The following is a 25,109-nucleotide window of genomic DNA, read 5'->3' on the forward strand; positions in this document are numbered from 1 at the left end:
TCTAAATAAAGAATAGTGAGCATTAAGGTATCCAGGACAAGTAACAGGTATCCATGGAGAAGCCAACTGGGCATTTTTTCCACATTTTGAGCAGACAGAACATCTGCCAGAGGCAGGTACCCTGCTGAATATAATTTAAACTATAAATAAATAATACTTGGGAGGTATCAATTGGCTGCTGATACAAAATACTGACAATACCATCAATAATTTATCCAGGTGGAGCCTGCATGGCCAGTTGATCTGACATGTTAATTAACGAGAGGAAATCATTTCCCACATAAAAATAACGGCTAAGGCTTCAGTACAATAGACAAAACACTCTCTTCAAAGCCAAGCAGCCCCACTCACTTTGCTGCTCCACAGCACCCTGGGGATCAGAGACCCCATCTTTGCCTGAGAGGTATCGGCCACTGAAACAAAAGTGTTTTCTCAGCATAGCTTGAACACCTTCTGAGGAAAACCTGCTCCCTCCCGGTTACAGGAATGGGATGGAGTGCAGGAAAAAAAACATTTCTGCCCCCTACCCAGCTGTACAAAAATCAAGAATACCATGTATTAAACTGTAAGGCAAAGGGGAAAACAAGAAAAGAAAAAAAAAAGGGGGGGGGGAGGAAGAAAATATGAAAAAAAAAGAGGAAAAGAAACAAAAGAGGAAAGAGAAAAATTACAAAAATAAAAAACAGAAGGAAAATATTTAAGAAAAAATGGGGGGGGGAGGGGGGAGCAACAACAACAAACTAGAAAAAACCCAACATAAAAAAAAGAAGAAGAAATGGAAGAAACTGTAAAAAAAAACCCAAACAAAACAAAACAAAAAACATTCTTGCCCCCCTCCCCGAGCTATGTAAAAACCAAGACCAATACATTAATCTGCAAAAGGAAAGTCCATGTGGGTCTTTATAAATGTAAAGAACTTAAGTGAGGATTACTAAACTCTCAGTATTACCAAGGGGTTCTGCATTCAGTCAAACACAAATTCCCCCTGTCAGCAGGACTGCCAATACACTTTACCTGCCACAGAATGCGGCAGCTTCCATTGCCTCCTTTGATTCACCACTGCTTCCAGGTCTGAAGGAGAAAACACATTTCCTGATGCTTCGAGCTCTGACCCAAACCCTGAGCATCCCTGAGGCTGAGATGACCCACAACCCGTCTCACAGGCACTGGCCTCTGGGATTTCCCTTTCAAAATACTCACTGAGCTGTATATCACAGAATCACAGAATGGTTTTAGTTGGAAAGGACCTTAAAACTCATCCAGTTCCAACCCACCTGCCATGGCTAGGGACACCTTCCATTAGACCCGGTTGCTCAAAGCCTCGTCCAACCTGGCCTTGAACACTGCCAGGGATGGGGCAGCCACAGCTTCCCTGGGCAACCTGTGCCAGGGCCTCACCCCTCTGACAGTAAAGAATACCTCAAAAGTGAACATATTTCCTTTTTTTCCCCCACCAAGTTTTGGAGAGAAAAAGAGAAAAATGTGCACCACTTGCTGCCATGAGGACACCAACAGGTCTAGCCTTGCTGTCAAAGCCAATGGCTTAAAAAAATAAAAGGAAGCAGACACAGCATCTTTTATGTATGGCAAAGCCAAGAGAACAGGGAAGGCTCAGGCTCATTTCTGCAGGCCACTGCTTTAGGAAAGGAGTCTTTGTATAGGTCCTGGTGCAGAGCCATTGGTGGGACACCAGGAGCAGCACCCAACACCCTCTGTCTGGCGCAAGATGTTCAACAGAGTCAAACAACCCTCAAGCATCACCACCTCCTACAGCCCCAGCAAACCATCAGAAACCCCCAGGCATGGGAGGTTGTGCCCCAGCCTCATACAGGGCAGGCAGACAGAACTGCAACGTTGTCACTGAAGGCTGTAACAGACCCTGCTTCCCAGGAGAGGTAGCATAGCAGTGCAGAAACCAGACATGGGCTTTTGGAGAACTGTTCTCCATGCAGAAAACACACCAGGACACCTAGTTCTGGAGGGTTTTTTTACATGAAACAAGCAAACAAACAAAAAATGTAATAATAAAGAGATTGTAGTTCCAGGTAAGTGCAACCATTATGCCTCAAATGACATCTATGTGACGTGGGACACGAAACACTACATTTAATAATAATGAGTTTTAGTAAGTTCACTACACACAGTACGTTTAAGGAATATCACAGAATCACAGAATCACAGAATCCCAAGGGTTGGAAGGGACCTAAAAAGATCATCTAGTCCAACCCCCCTGCAAGAGCAGGGTAACCTACAGTACATCACACAGGAACTATGAGTAAATAATTCATAATTACACTAAAATATTTGGCAGTATGAAGAAAGGAACCTCAGTCCTAGTCTCAAACATCCGCTTTATCATATTTGCCTAATTTCCCTGAATTACATTATCATCTTTCTAATAAATAAACTCTAGGAAATATGAACCCGCTACTAATGGTACTATGCCTCCACTTGACCACGCATCCTAAACACATCCTTGATATGTGTTGGGTACCACCCTGAGTCACTGCCCTGCCACCAAGCATCAGCAGCAATAAATTGCATTGAGTGCCAGCAGCAATCGCCCTGCCTATGGGGTGAGGAATGAAACAACTACCACTCCCACACTACAGCTGGGCTAAACAAAGCACATCAGAACAGACTGCTTTGTGACAGGCTTGCAGTAAAAAACCCAGAATAATCCCTGGGAAGCAATGCAAAATGTCACTCCAGTCCAGCGTACCGACTGGGCAGACGAATTGCAAATGGCTTCAAACCAGTTGCCTAAAGGTGCACTACTGAAACAGAAAACTGCACATGCTATTTCAATGAACAATGGTTTATTCATTTTACTAAAAAACTTCATTCTTAGTATTCATTTCTTTATCATTTCTATTCCATGTAAAAGAAGAAAAATTAATATTCTACAATTTGAGCGACAGGTTTTTATCTTTCAACTACTCGATTTACACTAAGTTGATTTTTTGAGTACAGCCTAAATTTGCCGTTGCTCCCCAGCTTTCTGCAGCTTTTACAGAATGGAAAACCCCAGCAAACCGTGATGCAGCTTGTGCCTGTCACCCCAGGAACATTTACGACTGTTTTAAAAGGGCAAAATGCACATGTAACATCTTCCCCCGCTGTGGTGAGCAGCGCCTGAATGTCCTTCTGCTCGAGGAAGCTCAGCACTGCAGGAAACATAGGGCAGCAGCTGCAGCAGGAGCTGTGAACATGCAGGAGGAACCAAGCCTGCTGCACATCTCCTGCCTCAGCAGGTGCACATCTGGGGAGAACAACTCAAACACTGCTTTGCAGCCTGGGAAGAGGTCCACATGTGCAAGCAGAGGATGCGTACACCCTGCCCTGCACACAGCGCGAGCAGATTCAGGCCAGCATCTCTCAGCAACTGATTTCCGTGCTGTAAGCGTATTTTCAGATTATGAACTGAATAGGAACAAAAATTTGCTGGGTTTCCTCTCCTGTGGGACACATCAGCTTATGTGTAAGCAGAGTGCACAGGTGTTCACAGGGTGCAGAAAACAAATTTATTAACTTCAGATTTTTAAAACAAGGAGGTTTGTCTGACAAGGTAAAACATCTCCTTTGCTTGACTTGCTGTGTGAGCTGGTATCTCAGACAACAGAGAACTTGGGGGAAAGTTAATATTGAATGAGCAGCATTGTGCTAAGTTAAAAAGACAATATTTGGTGTTGAAAACCATGCTTAGCAGAAGGTGAATGATCTGGGACACATTTTAAAGGGTATCAAAGCAGTAGGTATATAAATACCAAACACAAACCTTCCCTTTGGCACAAACACAAACAAAGATCTCTTTTCAGAGAAGGAAATTAATGGTGAAAAACAACATTGTGCATTAAAACAGAAAAACCACACACTGCATTCAGTACCGCACTCACAACTAACCTGCTGACTCCAAACCTTCTCCTTGTGCAACCAGGCTTTGGAAATTTTACAACTAACTCAGCTGTTGAATATGAAAAACAATTGCAATCTCAACCTAAAAGACAGGATTTTTGTGGCAAACAGGAAGTACTCGTTTCCTGAGACACCACACTAAATCTCTCTGTATTTCCCAGCAGTGATAAGGAAACACTCACTGGTTCATTATTTTTCTTTCCCAGCTAAGTATCTCAAAGACATATTTTAATTCTGCGATCCCCATGATGAGCACTCATCATTTCCAACACTGAAACAGTTTCCAAATGGAATTCCAAACACTAATATGGGATGTGTAGAATGCAGATTTTATTTCCCACTTGCAGATCTTGCCTGCCCTCCTAAAGAGAAGCATCTTCTTATTTGACCAGGGCAGCTCTAGGGACTCATTTGAGCTCAGATGATTGAGAGAAAAGGGCAGTGGGCCATCCGTTCGGTCTGTGTCTCACCCAGGGGATACCCAGCCTCCTTGCTGGGACTGTCCCAGCAAAGGCATTGCAAGATAAAGGATGACCCAAGCTCCACCATCCTCCTGGGGAGTTCTAGCTAAAAGAAAGGCCAGGCTATACAGCCTGGATTCTCAAGGGCAACAAGGACAAGTCCATGATTAATAAATTGCAGCCCAACAAGGAACAGAGTCAGCAGAATATTCTTCACCTTAACTAAGTTTAATGGGTTTAATTTCATTCTTTCTGCCTTCTCAAACAGTCCTGCCTGCTTTTCCTCCCCTCCTCCTTCATCCCAGAGGACTCTTCTCTCTATCCTTCCCACAGGGAAGCGACAGCCCTGAAGGGCAAGACCCACATCCCCTTTTTTTCTCATTTCATTTAAGAGCCTAGGCTGGGAGAGCTTAGGCTGAGTTTAAAAAGGCTGAAATGCAGCTGCTTATTTTTTATTTTCCCCCAGAACAAAATAAACTCTAGACACTAGCCATGTATTTTCCCACCAAATAAACTGTATCTAAAGCAGAAATTAAGATACATACAAGAAAGCTGGAGAGGCACTTTTGCAAGGGCCTGTAGGGATAGGATAAAGGGGAATGGCTTTAAACTGACAGAGGGGAGATTTAAATTAGGTATGAGGAACAAGCTCTTCCTTGTGAGGGTGGTGAGGCCCTGGCACAGGCTGCCCAGAGAAGCTGTGGCTGCCCCATCCCTGACAGTGTTCAAGGCCAGGTTGGATGGGGCTTTGAGCTACATGGTTTAGTTGAAGGTGGGCTGGGACCAGGTGATCTTTAAAGTCTCTTCCAAACCAAACCATTCTATGATTCTATGATACTATATACAGAATATATCACAGAGTGCTTTATGCAAGGTGCATTATTGATATGTTTGGAGACATTATTAACAATGTGCTACGCAATTATCTTTTACTGGTGCCACAAATCTTTTTCCTACTTAGTCCTGGAAGCTGAATTCTCACTAGTACTCGAATTATTTTAAAGCATTTGCCAATGTCTTGGGACTTTATCTGATGTCTTCCCAATCATACCAAGTCATGCCCACTAAGCCAAAAATACGGGTGGGTGGGTGGCCCTTCAGAAGAATGTGGCAACTTCAGGTATCTCTGGGCATTCCTTCCCTGCCTCGAAGGCATGGCCTGAGTAGTTATGAGAGATGCTGGGTTTGCTTGGGTGCAAACAGCATGCAGACAGACGGGCAGGCCCTGTCCTAGCAAACAAACATCACCCTCCTGTGCCGCAGTGCACTTGGAGAAAGGACTGGCATGCCTGCAACATTTAAAACAGTGGGGAGGGTGGGGTGTTAAATCTCATTTTTAATCTTTCCTGACACTTCTGTGAGTTAGTATAGGTTCAATATCAAGGTTTCGCTATGAGAAAAATTTAAAACAGAATAAGTTTTAAGGGACTTGGCTGGAAATCAAGAAAGAAAATGCATTTCTGCACCTAATGAAAGAAACAGACCTTCACAAGAGCCTTCTACCTTGGAGGTTAACCAGATGTTTAAAAGCATAGGCTTCCTCTGCACTCCACCTTTCAACTCACATCACTGACATACATAAAAAAACCATCTTTTTGGTGAGAGGCCATACAGGCATACACCTCTACTTCCACGTGCTCTTTGCTTCTATGGCACAGGCATGCTCATGCAATCACACACCAGCAGCTAAAAGGCATCCCCTTGCACCCTGCCAACACCAGATACACTAAATACACTATGTGCTGCAGACCACAGCTCTGAGCATCAGCCAGAGGTATCACCTCATTTACCCCTCTACAGTACTGAATTTACTATGCTTACATACTTTATTCATATGTTACATATATACTGATATACCATACTAATTATATTACAGTATCACACTATGATCTGGCCCAGTATCAGCAAACAGAATGACCTGATAAGCATAAAAAAAAGCAGCAAGAGCCTCTTAGTCTAATAGTTGAAACTTGTCACACCAGTAATTTCAATGTAGAATAAAATACCTGTAAAATTTTTACTGAGTTAAAATTAGGCAAAAGTTAAAAAGAATTGAAAGTCTTTGTTAATAACCAAAGCACATAGAGAGGAACCACTTATTTTCTTCTTGGGCATACATGTGCATTTTTGACAGTTCAGACGCGTCCTGGAAACACCTAAAGAGTATTTCTGAAGTTTCTTATTAATATTAAAATTAAATTGGCACTATCACTCTTCCCAGTACCAATCCATCGTGAACCCCATGAGAAATCACATAACAAATGTAGGAGGTGTTGGAAGGTCAGGCTCCCTTCTTCCCCCTTTACACCATCACGTCCTTCTAACACCCTTAGAAGAAAACTGCTACCTGATTGATAGAACTGCTCTTTGACTAAGAAAAACCTAAGGAAACTCCATGCAGTGTAGACACAAACCCTCCTACAATATCTGTGGGCAGATCACTCTTTGTCATTGTATGAAAGCTAAATTTAGGAAAATCCTACTAATATTATGATAGTACAGCTGTATGCCGAAGGGCTGCGGGCCTAACTAATACAGAGTATGGCCTCACCTACACATGCCCTTCTGAATTAGGACAGTTTACTTGAAATTTGTGTGTATATACTATGACAAACAGAATGATGTAAACTGTAAGCTACAGCAGCTATGCTTGCAAAGATAACAGCAAATTACAAACCTTGATCTATGTGGACCAAATGCACCCAAACAGAAAAGGTAAGAAATGGTTCATCTGACTGCTGTCACTTTACAGACCTTCCTGGGACAGCCTCTTGCTCCTAAAGATGTTCAAACAGCTAATTGTGTGGAAGAATAAGAAGAGGTTTGTGCTTATTTACATGAATGAGTTAGGATTTGAATACTAGGTCTTGCTAGGGAGCGCTCAGTAATGAGCACTTTGTGTCTTCACAGCTGACCTCTCAAGCAAAAAGGTAAAGATCTTTGGGTTTATAAGAGATAAGATTTAACACCAAAAAAAGCCATATGAAGACTGAAGGATGCTGATGCTCAGCAATGTCTGTCCATAATTAGCAAGCAATGAAAAGGTAGGAATTTTTTAATTTGGAAAATATGAACATTTCTGGTTATGTGAAACAAAGGAAGACTGCAAAGTACAAATTGCTCTAACCCCTTGGTTTGCGTCAATGCAATACTAATTAATCCTGGTTTACAAACTGAAGTCAAGCTAAAAGGGCTTCATCAAGCTGGCTACCATCTGCAAGCCTTTCCCAGGAACCATCGGTATTTCCAGCTTTGCTTTTCATCCCTTGATATTATGAAATCCTTTTGCTGATTTGCCATCCCACTGCTCCTCCACTGCCTCAGAAGCTGAACAACGGTGAGGGCAGAGCCCATGCTGCTGGAGAAGGGGAAGGCAGGGGATGGGTAGTTATACCCCGTCAGGCCAACTTCAAATCACGGAAAAACACTGCACAAAATAATCAAACAATTTTCATCAGCTACAAGACGACAAGGTTGCAAGCAAGGGCCAAAATAGATTTGTCAGAGCAAATCAGGTCAAATGGACTTAATTTCCTTCTGAGGCAGAGGAACAGAGCTGCTGAGTAAGAGAGAACTCGATTGCCTGCAAGAATACTATTTTTATAATTTATTTTACAATACTATTAACAAACTAGAGGAAAAAATAATGCAGAGGCAATATATGAGTAAACGGCTAGAAAGTGCAGCTCTTTGCAGGAATATATTTGCTTCACCAATAGAAAAGTGAAGATTTTCCATTTATTTCCCATTAAATTCTCTGTATGGTGACATCCTTGCTGGAAACCCCAGCCTGGTCTCCAGGGTGGTCCCTCCTGCAGCACTGCCACTCAGAAAATGCCTCCAGCCTTTACACCGACCTCACCTGGGACTTCAGGGGCTGTCCAGGACCAAAGGGGTTGAGCTGTACTTCCCCAGATCTCACTGGGGAGTCAACACCCCAGAATCCTGGGCACTGGGACTTCCAGCTCCTGACACACACTTGTTCTGCACAAATACAGCAACAGGAATAGGCTCGAATTAAATTAGGATAAATTTAGCACTCAGCCCAGCAGGAGCTGCTCTTTCTCAGGGCAAAACTGCTTGGTACTAAATGGAGATGTGGGGACAATCCCACACTGAAATACCATGGAAGGAGCTATTATAGGAAACACCAACATGGCAAAACCAGTCACCCAAATTATGCTCACACCAGACCATGTTGCCTAAGGTTCTGTCCAACCTGGCCTTGAACACTGCCAGGGATGAAGCATTTACCATTTCTTTGGGCAACCTGTTCCAGTGCCTCACCATTTAAAATGTTTCCTGAACGAAAATAAAAATAGCCATTCTCAGATTAGTAGTTTGTCTTTGTTCAAATTATTTTGCAGGAACTTTCTTATTTAAGGTATGTCATGCTCCATTTCCACATTCGGCCAAACAAAATGTCCCTCAGATTCATTGTGGCTCAAATTCAGATCCTGGCACAACCCATACATGTGCGTGAGTTGAATACGTCTTTAAGCTGATCTTCTCACAGATCCACAACAGCATCCTTGTGACTCCAATACCAGGGCTACTGCCAGTGCCTTTTTCTGTCCAGAAATACAAAATAATCACTAAATCATTTACAACACTCATTTGGAGAGGCAGTGATGGTTAAGAGGACAAGAATAAAATGAAGACCTCCAATTTATGCTTATTAACTAGAAAAATAATAGATGAGAAACAGCACAATTTGAGCACTGTAGAGTTTTCTCAATCGCTCATGAATTTCTCAGAGAGGAGCACTTTGGTTTATATTTAGCAAGCAGTGTCTCCACATCCCTGCCCACTGGTGAGTTTACAGGAGTGAAGCATTCCCTGCCTGGCACTGCAGCATGAGAAAGCAACACTCCTCACAACCACATTGCTTTTGTTCAGTGAGAAATTCAAGCGCTTCACCTTCCACACATTTCCAACCAGCACTCACACAACACCTTCAACCTGCCAGGGCTTGGTGTGGGTGACCACCATTCCCCAGCCCCACCAGGGAGATCCTGCCCCCCAGAACCCCATAACCCAACCCACATGGCTCCAGCCGCAGAAGGGACAGAGTTCCCATGCTCGCAGGGAATCTGGTATTCGTATTTTCCTCTTTAGATACATTTGATTTCCTGGAGGCATGGCACAGATTTGTATCAGAGATCAAGTTTCAGTGTTCCTGAGTTTTCTCAATCATTGCACATGTCACTCTCCCAGAGATTACTAGCTCTTGCTTAGCCCTCCGATAGTTATTCAAGGAAAATATTGATCTACATGTGTAGACTGATGCTACAAGGCCCGTCTGTGCCAGCACACACAGCACAAGATCAGCACAAGTGCTCAAGGAGAATGTATTCTGTTTGATTAAGTGTGAACAAGTATTTTTTGCAAAGACATGACTTCTGATGAATCACCAGTTATTCAGATTATATATGGTGAAAGGAAAGCTCCTGCCGAGCTCCAGCTTAAAACTGCTATCGTTTTTCTCTCCTGTATCTCCAAAGAGATCTAAGGGGGGAAAAGGAGAAAGATCCACAAAAGCTTTCTGCATAGAAGCTCAGTACTGTGGGAGATTGCTGTCTTATGCAGGAGGAAGGATGTGTTACCCAAACTTCAATGGCTGCAAGTTATATAAGGGCTGTAGTTACCAAAACTGTTCACTCCCAGTTGTGCCTCCTTAGAACCAGCACATAAACCACTACATATTTGCTACATTTTCATTAGCATTTAAAAATGGGGTGGGTTTTTTTTCCCCTTTTTTGGTCCAGCTGGGCCCTTTGGCCTGTGCTGCACCTGAGTAGCAGCTGCAGGAGGGGCAGCAGGAATCTGAGCCATGAAGGTCCAAATGTCAGCACATGATCACTTAGCAACAAACACGTTTGCCTCCTTGACCACCAAATACTGGGTTTTTTCCACTAACAGATATTTTATATAATGGCAGCACTGGACAAAGATTTGCTGAACTGCTAAGACCACAAGACTTTTAAATCAGTTTTGTATCATGTTTAGGTTACACTTAGGAAAAAAAAAGAGAAAGAAAAAAAGCCACTTTCGTGACGTAGAGCTTCTGAATTATTTTTTCACTGTAACTTCCCATCTAACACACCTTATTGATGGCTCAGCTAATAATCAAAAGATATCTAGACATAGTCCTCAGTAACCAGGTCTAGGTGGCCCAGCTTAACTAGTGGAGTTGGACCAGATGACCTCCAGAGGTCCCTTCCAAACTCACCGATGTTTGAATTGGTGATATTTTGCAGAGAAGTGGTTCAGAGAGATGGTTTCTAAGCAAATTCAGCCACTGAGTTATCCCTGGAGAAAGCTGGCTTGGGTTTCCCAAGACCCTGGTCCCTTCCCACCAATGCAGAAGGCCAGGACTCCCTCATCCTTTACCAGAGAACATAACAAAGAGGCCCACACCACACATGCAGGTCCACACTCCACCAAACCCAAGCTAGAGGTGGCTTTCCACCATTCTCATGCAGACAGGCAAACTCAGAGTGAGCAAGGGCCCATCCAAGGTGGAGCAACACCGGCACGCACAATGCTGCAAGAGTCTGTGCTGGACCTTTGCGTTCCTTGCTCTACCTCTCTATCCAAATTTCTGCCCTGTCAATACAATGAGATTGTCTGAACACCAAGACCTGGTCACAAAAGCTAGTAAGACAGTGGAGAAGGAGAGAAAGAAGATGAAAAAGGTATAATTCACGAACTGTACCAACCATTGATTGATGCAATATTTTGATCCTGGTTAGCTCCTCCACTAACTCCAGAGTATTTTCCTTCCCTTCTGTCCCCTGCCCACAACACTTTGGCGACATTTGCACACACCCCACACCCCTCCCAAAATACAGATGGGAAGATAAAAATAGAACAACTATACATTCCACCTTTAAAGTTGCTAAATTTGCACTGGGTTTTCTTTAAAGCTAAGCGACCATGACAATAACACATAGGAGAAACATCTTTAAATGGCTATAGAAATTATCTATCTCACAGCAGTCTTCAGATTTGTATTACAGTTCTTTGTTCACTCAAGTTGTTTCAGTTCTGAAATCATTTCCCTGCATCTGTTTCTGAGGGAAATCTTTCCGTGGAGACCCACAGTTACATAATTCAAGCTATTCGTGTTTTTAAAAGAACAGTGGAATATGCCTTTGATTTCATCGCTATTTATTTAATTAAAAAGCCTGGCAGGCTGTTTGGTTTCTTTAATCAGAAAACGATGTTAAAAGGTTTCCAAAATATCATTTAATGAGTTTCAAAAATGGATGCATATACCATTCCTGCCAGGTTTCTGTACATTTCAGGTTCTTATTAACTGTTTGGGGTTTTTTAGCCATTTCAGCAGCTTATGGGTAAGTCGCAGGATAATACAGCAATTGTAAAAGGCTACGTGCTCCTAAATGCATGCAGAGGTAAAGCCCCAGAAGGGGAATCCAACATAACAGTCAAAACCTGTTCTCCCCATGAACACCATCGTGAAGGTTTGCTGACAACCGAGCTTAAAATCCTCCATCACAATAATGTGAAATCAGGACAATAGGTTTTGAAAATAAATGCTTTGAGTGTTCTTCAAAATTATACGTTATCATAATAATGGAGGGGTTGAATATATATCAAAAATAATCCTAAATGGTTAGCAATTACCCTTATGAATCATAACCATCTTCGGATTCTGAAAAGCCATTTGAACATCTCAGCTGTGAAACTCTCCCCTTGCTGACTGACGCTCCAAAAAACGGAAACAGTGCAAACCCCAGAGCCAGACCTGAGCATCCTTGGGCGTTCCCAGGGAAAGCTCTGGGGTCTGGTGTCGGGCGCAACCTCAGAGCACTCCCCATGCAGGAGGTTTAGACTGTGGGTCATAAAAATGAAAAGAGCCAGAAGCAATCTGTGCATGCTTACCTCAAGTACCTGTGGCCCCTAAATCAAAATGTGTTTGTGAGGGAAGGTGAGGGAAGGCGAGGAAACAGGAGACAGGCTCTGCTGAGCTCAGCCCTGCTGCTGCCCCCAGGAAGGACCTGGACAGAGCAGCAGACCCTGGCTTCCTTTTCTCTAGGGATGTGCTGGGCCCGCTTCCCACTTTCCACGTGTCATTATCCCAACAACCTAAAAGCTGTATGTAATTAAGGAGGGTAAGGGAAACATAAAGAAAAGTCTTCTATTTCCAGAAATTAACGTTTTGGTGATGAGGCCGCAAATTATCTTAATCAAGTTGGGAGGCATCTATGAGAAATCATTTTTATATGATTTAATGAGAGAAGGCATCAGAAATGGTGATTTTAATCAGTCAAGTGGGATTTATAAGCAAGAAGATCCTGCTTAAACAACTCGTTAGACTTCTCGGGAAAAAAATCTTTACTGTCTCCGCAGACAGTCAAAACAAAATTTATTGTATATATTTACTAATTCTGTAAACCCCTTGGTAACACTGCATATCAAAAGTCAAGTGATTAAAGTGGAAACCAAAGTTAAAGAAAAAAAATCTTCATAAGCACTTGCTAGAGAAAAACAAGAGGCTCTGAGTCTCTATCAAAAGACAGGGCTGACTCAAACCAAATGCTATTAGGACTCGTAAATCCCTATTTATTATAAATCCAATGGCTATATTAGAGTGAGAAATACTCAATACCTTCTAATTCTTTTTCTAATTTGTAAGGCACTTGAACCCCAGCCTGCACCACACAGGGATAGCAGAGGAAAGGAACAAGAATAACATGGAAAATGGCAAATTAAACAGGATCCTTGAAAGGGCTTAGCTCAAATTGTACTGTCCTGACTTAATCTAACCACCATGACATGCCTCCCAAACGCTACATCCCATGGCACCATACAACACTATGTCATTGCAGAATGCAACAGTACTGCTACATCTATTTTGAAATCATGATTTATAGAGTAGTTCAAGGTTAAGACATTTTAAAACATGTCAAGATCCCTGAATCCACCCCACTGACCCTTCCGGTGACTTTAATTCTCTCTTATTTTTCATTTGTTGAACCGGAAGTCTGCATTTATTTTTTAAAGGTATTTCTACCTCCTTCAGTTCCAGACTAATGAACGGCTGCCTCTGTCATGTCGGTACAGAGAGAGGAAAAGAAGTGCTAAGAGTATACCTTGAAATAAGTATTTTTTGTTACTTATTACTAGTCGCTTGCCATCCGATTTTGATGTTGGGAGCAGGAGATCTCTGTAGGACAGAGGAGACATGGGGACTCTTCATTAGCGATTGTAGTGGTAGGACAAGGGGTAATGGGTTAAAACTTAAACAGGGGAAGTTTAGATTGGATATAAGGAGGAAGTTCTTTACTGTGAAGGTGGTGAGGCACTGGAATGGGTTGCCCAGGGAGGTTGTGAATGCTCCATCCCTGGTGGTGGTCAAGGCCGGGCTGGACAGAGCCTTGGGTGACATGGTTTAGTGTGAGGTGTCCCTGCCCATGGCAGGGAGGTTGGAACTAGATGATCTTAAGGTCCTTTCCAACCCTAACTATTCTATGATTCTATGAGTAGCTTGGTTCTTTACAAAGGATATTGCAGATCTGAGCACAATTCAGACACAGAAAATAATTTGCTTGTAGAAACAGACAAGAAGAGTAGGCTGAAAGCACCTAGCTCTCTCTTAAACCTCTAAAAGTTGAAGAACTTGGGGGAATATCAAAGCCTTCTCCACTAAATATGCTACAAATTTCCATCCACGAAGACACAGGGTAGGACCTCAGGCAGCCCAGGCAGCAGCAAATCCCTGCGGTACCTGCTGTAGGAATATGGTAGTGGGGAGCAAACACAGCAATTCCTCTGCGCCATGTTTCCGGCGTGGGTAAGAAACCAATTTATCTCTATGGCAATCTTACAGAAAGATAAAATAATTCAGCAGCTCTAGAAAACTGGCTGTATTCTAAGGATGCTTAATGACTATGTGCAGAAGCCATGTTATTTTATGAGATTCCCCTGAACTGGTTGTCAAGTCAGGAGATGCGGCACAGGAGCCAAACAGAACATCTGGCACTGGGGGAATGTTCATCCTAAAACTGCTGCTGTGCTCAGTACACAGTTCCCCACTTGGGACGGAAGACATCTGAGTGAAATCAACTGCTTTCATGGGTAAACTATCAGAGCTGGAGTGCAATTTTAAACTTAAAATATAGACCACAGGCAGGGTTTCCCAGCCCTAACAAAGAAGGATGCCTTGATCTGCGGCAGCACAAGGATACAGCCCTCATGACATCAGCACAGGAAAGGGCACATATCTCTACCAGACTTCACTTTGGCTTTTGCACCTCATCTTTGGAAAGAAACCAAATGCCAAAACTGCATCACTGTATGAATTCATCCATTTTCATTATGTTCTAGTATTGAAATACAGTCTTCTGAGTTTCAAAATCCAATTCCATTTCAATTCAACTTAATGATACAAAATGATGATGATTTTTTTCATTGATAGGAGGGTAACAGATAACCACTATAAAGGCAGCTTTATAAGCTCAAAGTTAGAAAGTAACGCACACTGCATTAAAGGTCTCTTTTACTTCTGGGATGTGAGAGAAACCCATTATAAAAATGGGGTTGTAGAAAAGAATTGCTCCCTGGAGGACGCTGTCCCATCTCCATAGGTTTCACTCAAAATAAACGCTGCTCCCAGTAGGATTAACAGAACGTTGTGATTGTACTTCAGTACACAAAATGTAAGGAAGCTTATCCCACACCAAGCGAGAAGCTGGAAGGCAGGCAGGGTACCTGAAGTACCAGCTAAGCTGATACCAGCAGCACAAATGATCTTGTACATAACTCAACCTTCCTCTCCGCTCAGCCTTGGCTCTGACTTCTGACTGGTCCTTCTGGGCTCAACTGGACCAGACACAAAAAGAAATCCTAAAAACCCTCTCCCATTTGGTCCAGATCGAACATTTGCACCTGTAACTTCAGCTTACTGTGCAAATCAACCACAGTTTAATTAATCTTCCTCCAACCTACTTCCCACAGACTATATATTCATCATCTCCAGGATTCTCCTGACCTACACGCAGATCCATCAGACTCACCCCCAATACCGCCACTGCTCTTTCTACAGCCAAACACAATTGAAATTAATTGGAAAAACCTTTTCAGATGTATAACCTACTCACTGACTTCCTGAGACAAAAAAACAACCAAACATTGTTTTTACACCTAACCAAAACCAGCACCCTGGTTTCTCAACAACTGCAAGTTATTTCTGTCCTTTCCATGCCAGCAGACATTTCAGACTTGTACTGCACTCCTGGCATCACAGAAACACAACAGCGAGGGCAGGTAACTGTCCTAGACCAAGAAGGAAGAAAGCAGACCGAGTCTCTTACTGGCTTTATCTACAAACACCCAACAGAGCAAGCTAGAAATAACTTTATATTTCTAATAATACCCTTCAAATTATTGCTTCTATTTTGCAGTAGCGGTGGGTTGTTAGATGCAAACTCTAAGTTAAGACAGCTTAGATGGAAGATTTTTGCAACATATTATTTCCACAAAGAGGAGAAATTTGTCTTGCACAGCACGTATGATCAATGCTGAGGCTGTTGTCTCCTGATCTTCAGCTCAGCTCCAGTGGCCAAACGTCACAGCACCACGCTCAGCTTCTCAGAAAACTGCCTCTGAATCAAATCCATTTTCTGCATTAGCAGAGGTATTCAGGTACATAACCCATGTGAAACGTACCCCATTTTTCTTCAGCTATCACTTGCACTCCTAAACACAAGTTGCCCACCTTTGTGTAGGTATGTTACTGCATGTTCCCAGAGCTAGACACATTTTAGCTTTCAGCTGACTGACAGGGCAGATTCCTAAAGCATCTGCTGAGAGAGCAGGAAGAGAGAGAGATAGGTCCTGACTTTCTGCAAGTTTTAACCTACTAAACAGCCAGCCTTCCCCTCTTTAAAGAAAGGGCATGCTGTAGGAAGGACTGCACCTTCCCTCGCATGTGGTGTTGTCTTCCCTCCCTGAGCCAGGGAAAGCTACCTGCTGTAAACCAACAGTAAGAACTGCTGCAGCTTATACAGACCCCCTGTGCTTGTGCCAAAGGCAGTGCCGTGAAGGAAGAGTTTTTGTCTCCTCACAACCCCCATCTTCCTATTTACATGCTCTTGTCATCACTGATACTGATTCTTCTCCAGGCTAGCTGCCCTCCAGATCCAAATTCTCCTCCTCATTTACTCCCATTTTAAAAGACTTTTTTAACTTAAAAAACCTTTCATCCCCCCATGTTTTACCAAGATAGAGCACATTTTGCTCTACTTTACCCAATATTCATCTCATCTTATAAAACTAGGTCACAAAATGTGCAAGTTCATATGAGCTAGGCTTTACAGATCCAGAAAATACTTGTTGTTGTTGTTGTTCTGCATGTAATTTCGAAGCCAGAAATATTTGCAACAATATATTCAAAAGTACAGAAACACACCACTTTGTTTTGAAATTCTAAGGAGTTATTTACAAAGTACCTTTTTCTTCAATTGTTTGTGTTTTAAACCAGTTCTGCTAGGAAAGAGAAAAACCAAACACCTGGCGTCCTCTTGTCTGCATGTCAGCCCAGAAATCTTTGTAAGAGCGAGAAAACAGGGAGTTTTTCTTGAATTATCAGGGAGTGTTTCTTGACAAATCAGCAGTGTTTCTGGAAGAGCGCAGGCAAACCACCTCTGCTGCCCTCGGTCCCTCTGGATACTGGGCTGAGTTACTAAAATGCTGCAGCTCTCAGAAGTGGCCTCCTGCACTAGAAAAGCAGCACAGCAAGGAAAGGCTGGGAAACCAGCATATGGACTGAAAATCTAAGATATTCTGAATATTCCCCTCTGAATATTCTGAATGGCTGGCAGCCCATGCCAGTGCTGCAGCATCGCAGGCCGCCAGGCAATGCCACAGGGTGCACAGCACACCAACCCCGCTGCAGCATCCCCACACCACTGAACCACAGCGGAAGTTTTTCCACCTTGCCAGGAGCGCCGAAGTGCATCACCTTGGTAACAGACACATTGCCAAAAATCCCTTGAACATTTCCACTTTGCAGGAAGAAACAAGTGAGGCCATCTCAAAGCATTTGCAAAATTTGACTGTGTCACTGAATTAAAGGGCAACCTGAAGTACACAACTTCTCAAACGCGGATGGTAAGACCTGCAAGGTGACATCTGCTTCACAGAGCATTTGCTTTCCCTACTCACCCGTCGTTTCCACGATGCCCTCCAGGATGACGACAATCTCAAACTGCTCTGTTTGCATGCTGCGCTGGGAGAGGTCGTAGAAGGGGCTCTTGGCATCAATCACATGGCAGATGGTAAGCGGGGACACAAGGAAAAGCTGGTCGGCCCCTGTGCTGAAGCCAACGTCGAGCTCCAGCTGATCGAGTGGGAGGAACTCGCCCTCTGGGGTCTGACGGGACTGGATGGGCAGCGAGGGGAGAGACACAGAGAGAGAGATATCACCACTGGAGCAGCCATCACCCAAGTACCCCAACAGCATCCTGCATCCCTGACAGAGCTCTGTACCACCTGTCACATGAGTCAAAACCCGGTCCAGCCATTAGGCCATGAAACGGGTGGAAACCTAGTACTGGACATGCAGAGCAGGGATGAATTACTTCTAATACATATCTTACTGCAATTGCAGCTCACCAGCATAGAACCCCTAGATCTTTAAGGTTTCTTCCAACCCAAGCCATTCTATAATTCTGTGAAAATCACAGGCCACTGATTTGAGTGATGGCTCTGGCACTGACCCGCAGCATCACCCACCAGGAGGGGATGAACATCCAGCCCACCCTTCACCCAGCTTTGCACACCATCCCTTGTACAATGGGTGCCCAGAGTGGTGTGCCCATAAAGGGTCTGCTGCCCAGGATCTCAAAGTATTTCCCCTTGAGACACCCAAAACCTCACCAAATCCATACTGCAACACAGTGATCACAGCAGAGGGCTCACAGCCACCTCCAAGGTCCCTCCCATTTCTCTGTGCGGAAAGTGGCAGCAATTAGGTTCATTAGCAGCTTTTCCCATAAGACAGAGCTCCCCAGCACTAAGAACAACCGCTGTCAGCCCCACAGCAGCTGGGCACAGTCCTCCAGGGAAGTTTTTAGATTGCTGTCCTTTTGACAAAAGCAGCCCAGAGAAGGGGATGCTGTTACTGTGTTAGTTATCGCTGCCTGGTAAGAGCAGCTGTAAACCACAATTTAACAGCTATGTAACAAGTCCATAAAATCATGCCTGGAGCTGCAACCTCAGATTCAGCTCTCTGGCTCATGTGCCTTGCTGCAAGCTTCACATCCCCAGTCCATAAGGAGCACTGTAACCAGCACAGCCCTGCCCAAATGCTCCCACTCTGGCTTTTACTGCTTCTCCCTGTGATGTGAATAGGCAGGAACAGAACATTATAGCCCTTCCCAGTCATTACTTTTATTACAGAATTTCCCACTATTTGCTATTCGGATTTAAAAAACAAAACAAAACAAAACAAAAAAACCCAAACAAAAACACAAAAACAAAAAACCCAACAACAACAAAAAAGGTTTAGCAAACTGATGTGCATCAAACACAGCCAAAACCGAGTGTCAATTAACTATTTGCTTGTAGCTGGCCAATCCCTGGAAGTGTTCAAGGCCAGGCTGGACAGGACTTTGAGCAACCTGGACTAGTGGAAGGTGTCCCTGTCTGTGGCAGGTGGTTGGAATTGCATGGTCTTTAAGGTCCCTTCCAAACCAAATCATTCTGTGATTTTATGACTCTGACACTTGAGAGGCATATCCATCATTCCTTACATTTTCAGCTGATGTCAAACTTCCAATGTTGAACAATACTACTCACTTGAAATAGGCTGGTTTTCTCTTTAACAGGAGCATGATTGTGCTCGCAGGAAGAAGCATAATCATTCCCTTAACTTTTCTGCTGTTCCCATTCTCCTCGTTATTCAGATGCATTAAGTACGAAAGGGGGGCAGGAGCGGGGCAAGATGCCTCATTGGACAGGGACCAGCACAGCCATCACCTCCAGGTTATCAGCTCTTCTACAAGCGACACCAACGTCTCCTAGACAAACCCAGCCCCATGACTTCTATAAAACAGCCCTGCACTGGCTGCTGCAGAAGGGGGGATGCCACATGTCCCCAGGGCAGCCCCCATCAAGGGGTGCAGCCATGGCCAAGGGTCAGAAGCTGTAGGGAGCCTAAAAGCAAAAGGGATCCTAAAAGCAAAAGGCAGCAGACAGAGCAAAACCGGATTATGCGCCTCGCTTAGGACTTGGTTTCTATTTTTAACATATTCCCTGAATGGTGGCAGGATTTGAAGGAGACCTAATCCCGAACAAACAATTGTGTGCTTCACTGTCCTGAACTTTTGGCTAAGAAACACGCCTTAATTTTTGTGTGCGAAAATTCAGACCTATCACACCTGTCTCTGCCACCCCATTCTAGCGTACGCCATACAGTTTTAAAGACATCAGAGCCAAGAAACATCTAGAGCACATCTGCATAAATATCCTGCCTGCGGGGTTTTGTTTGTTCTTTTATTAGAGAGAAGTCTATTTTCCAATAAAAAGGAAAAAACACAAGCAAAGCACCAAATAACACTTGTTAAGCAGAGCAAGGAGCAGCTCTAGGGAGAGAACTACTTCCACCAGCCATCCCGCACCCCTAAAATACCATTCTAGCCCCACAGAAGACAAGGGCTGGCCCATATCTGGGAGACATGGTTGTAATGGGGACACGAAGACCCATGCACCTGGCCTGGCTTTGAGACAGAGGAAACTGCTGGCCCTGGGTCAGACCCAACAAAGCACAACTGCATGCACCCAGCTTCAGTAAGAATGCTAGTGGTTTGGGAAAGTCCTTTAAAGATATGGGTGTAAAACTGCTGCTTATTCTGCCTTCTGGCTCTTCTGGTTAGCTTTTCATCTACCACTGCTATTGTCCAAAGTGTCTTGCTTTTTCACGTCAAGTCTCACAGAATCATGGAATACCAGGTTCCTCAAGGATCATCTGGTCCAACCTCCTCCGTGGATGCTTTCCAAGGGACACCCAGCAGTACCTGCCCCAAAATCTTAGTGTGAACCAAACAGCCAAAAATCCCCTACCAACATACAGGAGAGGATGAAGAAGCAGAATGAACTATTATTTTTGCAAAAAACCTTCGATATAATAGACATCTTAACAGATGAAACAGTGATGAAAAAGGAGACTTAAAGACAATGTGGTTCTTGAGGGACACGGCAAAGTCCAGAGAAACAGGCAAGAGCTACAGATGGGAAGAAGAAAATTATGGGGAAGAAAGGTTAAAAATGGGTGGGCTGCTATAGGAACCCTAAGATTTTACAACCGCAATAAAATCAAGAGTTACATTATCTAGCTGTGAAGTCATTTACAAAAGTAAGATTGCTTCTGTTCTGAGGGAACTGAGATAAAGATCGAGAGCTAAAATGTTCGAGACAAACCAAGTATTATTTTATAACTTCCCCCCGAGTTACAGGCAGTATACTACCCAAGGCAGGACACGTACTATTGACTATTTTGCTATTCAAGCCAACACAAAACAAATTACCTTGGGTGACTCTTTTGACTCAATGTAACGTAGGGAGGAGAGTACAGAGCTTCTAAGTGTCATTCAAGTTCTTTACAATCCTGGAGATTCATTAAAGAAAGTGAATATTAAACTGAGCGAGTCTTTGCACTGACTTGCCACTTTTAAGGCTTAATATTTGGGTTTTCTCCAGCATGGTCTAACCAGGAAAAAAAAATATATTAAAAAGAGTATATTGGGATTTCCAATTTTACATAGGTTTTACAAGCAGAATAACCTGCTGTGAGCAGCCCTACAGTTAACTCTGCCCTTCCAGTTCTGGAACAAACCTGCAATAAAGATTATGTGCAAATCAAAGCAGAAACACTGAAACAGCAACACAACCCTGCGAGACAGAAGGACTGCCCGTGTGTGGCAGCACCCTCTGGGAGAAGGATCACTCTCCCTGCTGCAATCCTTCTCTTTCTTCCCCTTCTTGTTTTTTTATGGCCAGGAGGCCCAGCCAAGCACTGCTTCCCCACGGCAGCAGAAGGATGCACCATGCAGAGACATTTGCTAGGGGCTGTGCAGAGCCAACCATAACTGCATCCACAGAAAAGCCACATTTTAGACCTTTATTATCCTCCACCTTTCCGACCTCAGCACTGCCTGCTCAAAACCAGAAGAAATATGGCTATGAAACTGCTCTTTCACATATTTAAAGTTCAGGAATTTTTTTTAGAGCTACACTAAGTTCTAAGCACCAACTTTAAAAAATCCCCCCTTAAAGCTATTATAGAGCTATGTTAAACATGACACCCCGACCTTTCTCTAGTCAGGATGGCCTCCTCAAACACGTCAGTCAGAGGGGTCACCATGGTACCCTCTAAAGACAGAATGATTACTTACCAGCCTAATTGCACATCATTCAATTTACCCAGCTGAACTTCTGACACAAGGAAACAACCAAGGATAGCTCACACCAGCGAAAACGGTAACTGAGATCCCAGCTAATTATTCAAAAACTAAAGAACGGGAACAGGCACCTCCAGGTCAGTGGCAGCGAGTACATTCTCACCAATGTCAGTTCCCAGATACTGCAATCATCCAGGCTCGGCAGGAAGGGGACAAGTGAAATGATGGGGATTCTTTACATACCTCTTCCCACCCCAGCTTGCTGTGTTCAAGTACTTCCCCTGCTTCAGGCCAGTGGCTCCCTCTTGGTTTAGGGTGCTGTGCAGGTTCATTGAGAACACAACAAGGATCCTGCCTGCAAGCCTCCCATCAGAAACACATCTCTGGACCAAGACATGACAACCCCCCAAGCAAAACTGCCGAGATCCGGGCACAGCAGAGGGGGTATGAGCATTCGTCTGCATTGGGCAGCCAGAGGAGTGAGGACAAAGTCAGAGCAGCACTCCAAGTGGGGTCCTCTCCTGGTAGGGGACCCCACCGGCCCCTGCAGTGCACCCACTCACCCACTCCCAGGGCAGGACACCCACAAACCCTACCAGCCACAGAAACAAACTGGGGTGCTCTGCATGCACCAAACATCACCCCCAAGCCATCCCCTTCCACGCACACCACTCTTATTTCATATGCCCTATGCATATTCAGCTGTTGTAGCAAGCCTCAAACAAATACTTAATTTTCCCTAGACATACAGGGCCATTAGCAGGATTTGTAAATGTCTAGCCCTGACATCCTGCTTTCCATGAAGTTCATGGCCCGTATCAATAAAGTTCTGCCTGACTGGACTCAGCACTGCCTGAAAGCACAGAAATATGCCAGAAAGGCAAACAGCTTTCTTTGAAAATGCACACCAAGGAACTGAAGCTGCAAAGTATTTATTTGGCAGAGAAATCTAGCACTTTATAGAAATATACAAATATGCATGTAAATCCAGGGCTGACTATAACCATTATCCTAGACGGCTGCTGGTAAATCAGTTGAGAGTGAATCTGGCGCCTGAGGAGCACCGCAGGATGCGAGGGCAGGAGAGAGGGGTGGCAAAGCTGGTGGCTCCAGGGCAGTGCAGAGGTGGGGACATCCCCAGGGGACCGGCAGTGGCAGTGGGGTGAGCATGGCAGGACGGCACTTACTTTGAGCAGCTTGCAGCGGATCTGCGCGGAGACCATGTGGCTGTTGCGAAGGTTGCCCACCCTGAACATGAGTGTGAGCTTGCCATCCCGCATGGAGATGGCGGCGTGCTCACTGAACATCAGGGTCTCAGCCCTCTTCTTCGGCTGAGACATCTTGATGAACATGCAGCCAATGAGGAAGGCATCCACAATGGAGCCCAGGATGGACTGGAAAAGGAAAAGAATGATGCCCTCAGGACACTTGTCCGTGATGTAGCGGTACCCATAGCCGATGGTGGCCTCAGTCTCTATAAAGAAGAGGAAGGCAGAGGGGAAGTTGTAGACATTGGCCACGCAGGGGGTATAGCTGTCATCGTGCGCCTTGTTGAGGTCGCCCCGCATATAGGCAATCACCCACCACATGGAGGCCATGAAGAGCCAGGCCACGGTGTAGGTGAGGATGAAGATGAAGAGGTTCCAGCGCCACTTGAGGTCCACCAGCGTGGTGAAGAGGTCCGAGAGGTACCGGCTGGTCTCGCCGCCCAGGTTCCCGTGCTGCACGTTGCACCGCCCGTTCTTGTCCACGAAGCGCTGCCGCTTCCCCCGCGGGGCCGCCCGGGGCGGGGGCAGTCCCCCGCCGCTGGCCGAGGTGCTCACCACCTGGTACTCATCCCCCAGCTTCCGCCGCAGCGCCGACATGCTCCGCTCCGCGCTGCTCCGCGCTGCACCGCCCCGCGCAGCGCAGCGCCGCTGCTCCCGCCCCGCCCGGCCCCGGCACGGCACGGCACGGCACAGCCCGGCACAGAACAGCACGGAACGGAACGAACAGCCCGGTCCGGGCCGCCGCCGCTGTGCGGGCGCGGAGCCACCGCTCTGCGCGGCCGCCACCCACGCGGAGCCGGCGGCAGCGACGGCGCGGCCCGGGGAGGGCGACACCCGCGCCGCGCTCCGCCCCCCGCTCAACGCCCCGCGCTCCGCCTCCCGCTCCGCCCCCGCTCAGCGCAGCCCGCGTACCGTCCAGCGCCCCAGCGGGTCGGGTTCGCTCCGCGTCCGTGGAGCGTTCGTCACCTTGTTCCCCCTTACCATCCTCCCCGCCGCCGCTCGCCCGCGGGTCTTCCCCCGTTCCTCCTCCTCCTTCTCCCCGCCGCGGTGCTCTCTCTCTGCCGGGAGAGGAGAGGCCTTGGGATGGGAGGGGGTGCAGCACCCGCTCCTTTGTGTTCCGTTTCATTTTTACTTTTGGACGAGGCCAGCAGCATGCGGTGGGCCAGGGCAACCTTTTCCACCTGTCTTGGTTTCACCTCGCTCCTTTGGCAGAAGGAAATGGTGAAGAGAAACAAAAAGGTCGAGGAAGACCCATCATCAGCAGAGACAATGATGGGGGTTCAAAATGTGTGTGTGCTAGAGCAAAAATTCCTGCCAACAGAACCGCCAAAGATGATAGCAAGAAGGCTGACAATTGTTCTCCATGTGTCTGTGGAAGGGCTGGGTGATGCAGCCATTGCACCACACCCGGGCACGTTTCCCATGCATGTTTTTTATCCCATTTCTGGGTCACACAGTCAAGGTAACAAGCATAGGGGGCTTTAAAAAATAGTTGGATTAGGGTATTTCTCTGTCGCTAACAGCCATTTTTAATCACTGCAAAGAGTGGATGTGTTCCCACATCGCAGATGGGGCTGCAGGTGATGAGCAGGAGCAAAATAACTGGAGAGCCGAACATAACTATTTGTGAGGCATCAGTGGAGGCAACCACAATGTTCATCAGCTCAGGTCTATGGAAAATACATGGTTTAAAGTTAACCTGCCCTACATTTTGGTTTGAGGAGCAGAGCAGGGGACGCAGCTGGGTAGGATGAAGGCATGCCGGACTCAGCTCTCACAGCTCTGGGTCTGAGAAAGATGTGGCACAAGTATGTGAAAAATACACTGATGTGGGAAAGTCTCACGTAATGGATGTTTGCAGACAGAAACAAAGCAGAAGTGGGACCATGAATGTGTCATTGTGTCTGTGCCTGGTCATTGCATGAGTGCCAATGGGATATTGTGTCCGGTGCTCATATCCAGTCTTCAAAAAAGACAGGCATGAGAGGTTCTGGAGAGCAGGGAAGGAAGGTGGGAGAAGGGGAAAACAGCAGCAGGAT

General features: G+C 45.2%; 1 protein-coding gene across 3 annotated transcripts in view; it reads right to left on the bottom strand.

Moving 5' to 3' along the window:
• The window catches only part of KCNJ3 (potassium inwardly rectifying channel subfamily J member 3), a 53,187-nt gene extending 29,430 nt beyond the window's left edge, over positions 1–23,757 (bottom strand). For all 3 annotated transcript variants that reach the window (XR_010610813.1, XM_065671204.1, XM_065671205.1), the window contains exons 1-2: positions 22,990–23,757; positions 17,568–17,784 (exon numbers count right to left, since the gene is read on the bottom strand). Coding sequence is in view for 2 of the 3 variants with exons in the window: in XM_065671204.1 (XP_065527276.1) it covers positions 17,568–17,784; positions 22,990–23,667 (895 nt within the window). In the remaining variant the exon portion in view is untranslated. The remainder of the gene's footprint in view (positions 1–17,567; positions 17,785–22,989) is intronic.
• Between the last annotated feature and the right edge of the window lie 1,352 nt (positions 23,758–25,109).

This window comes from Lathamus discolor, chromosome 3, assembly GCF_037157495.1.
Source record: "Lathamus discolor isolate bLatDis1 chromosome 3, bLatDis1.hap1, whole genome shotgun sequence".
NCBI lineage: Eukaryota > Metazoa > Chordata > Aves > Psittaciformes > Psittacidae > Lathamus > Lathamus discolor.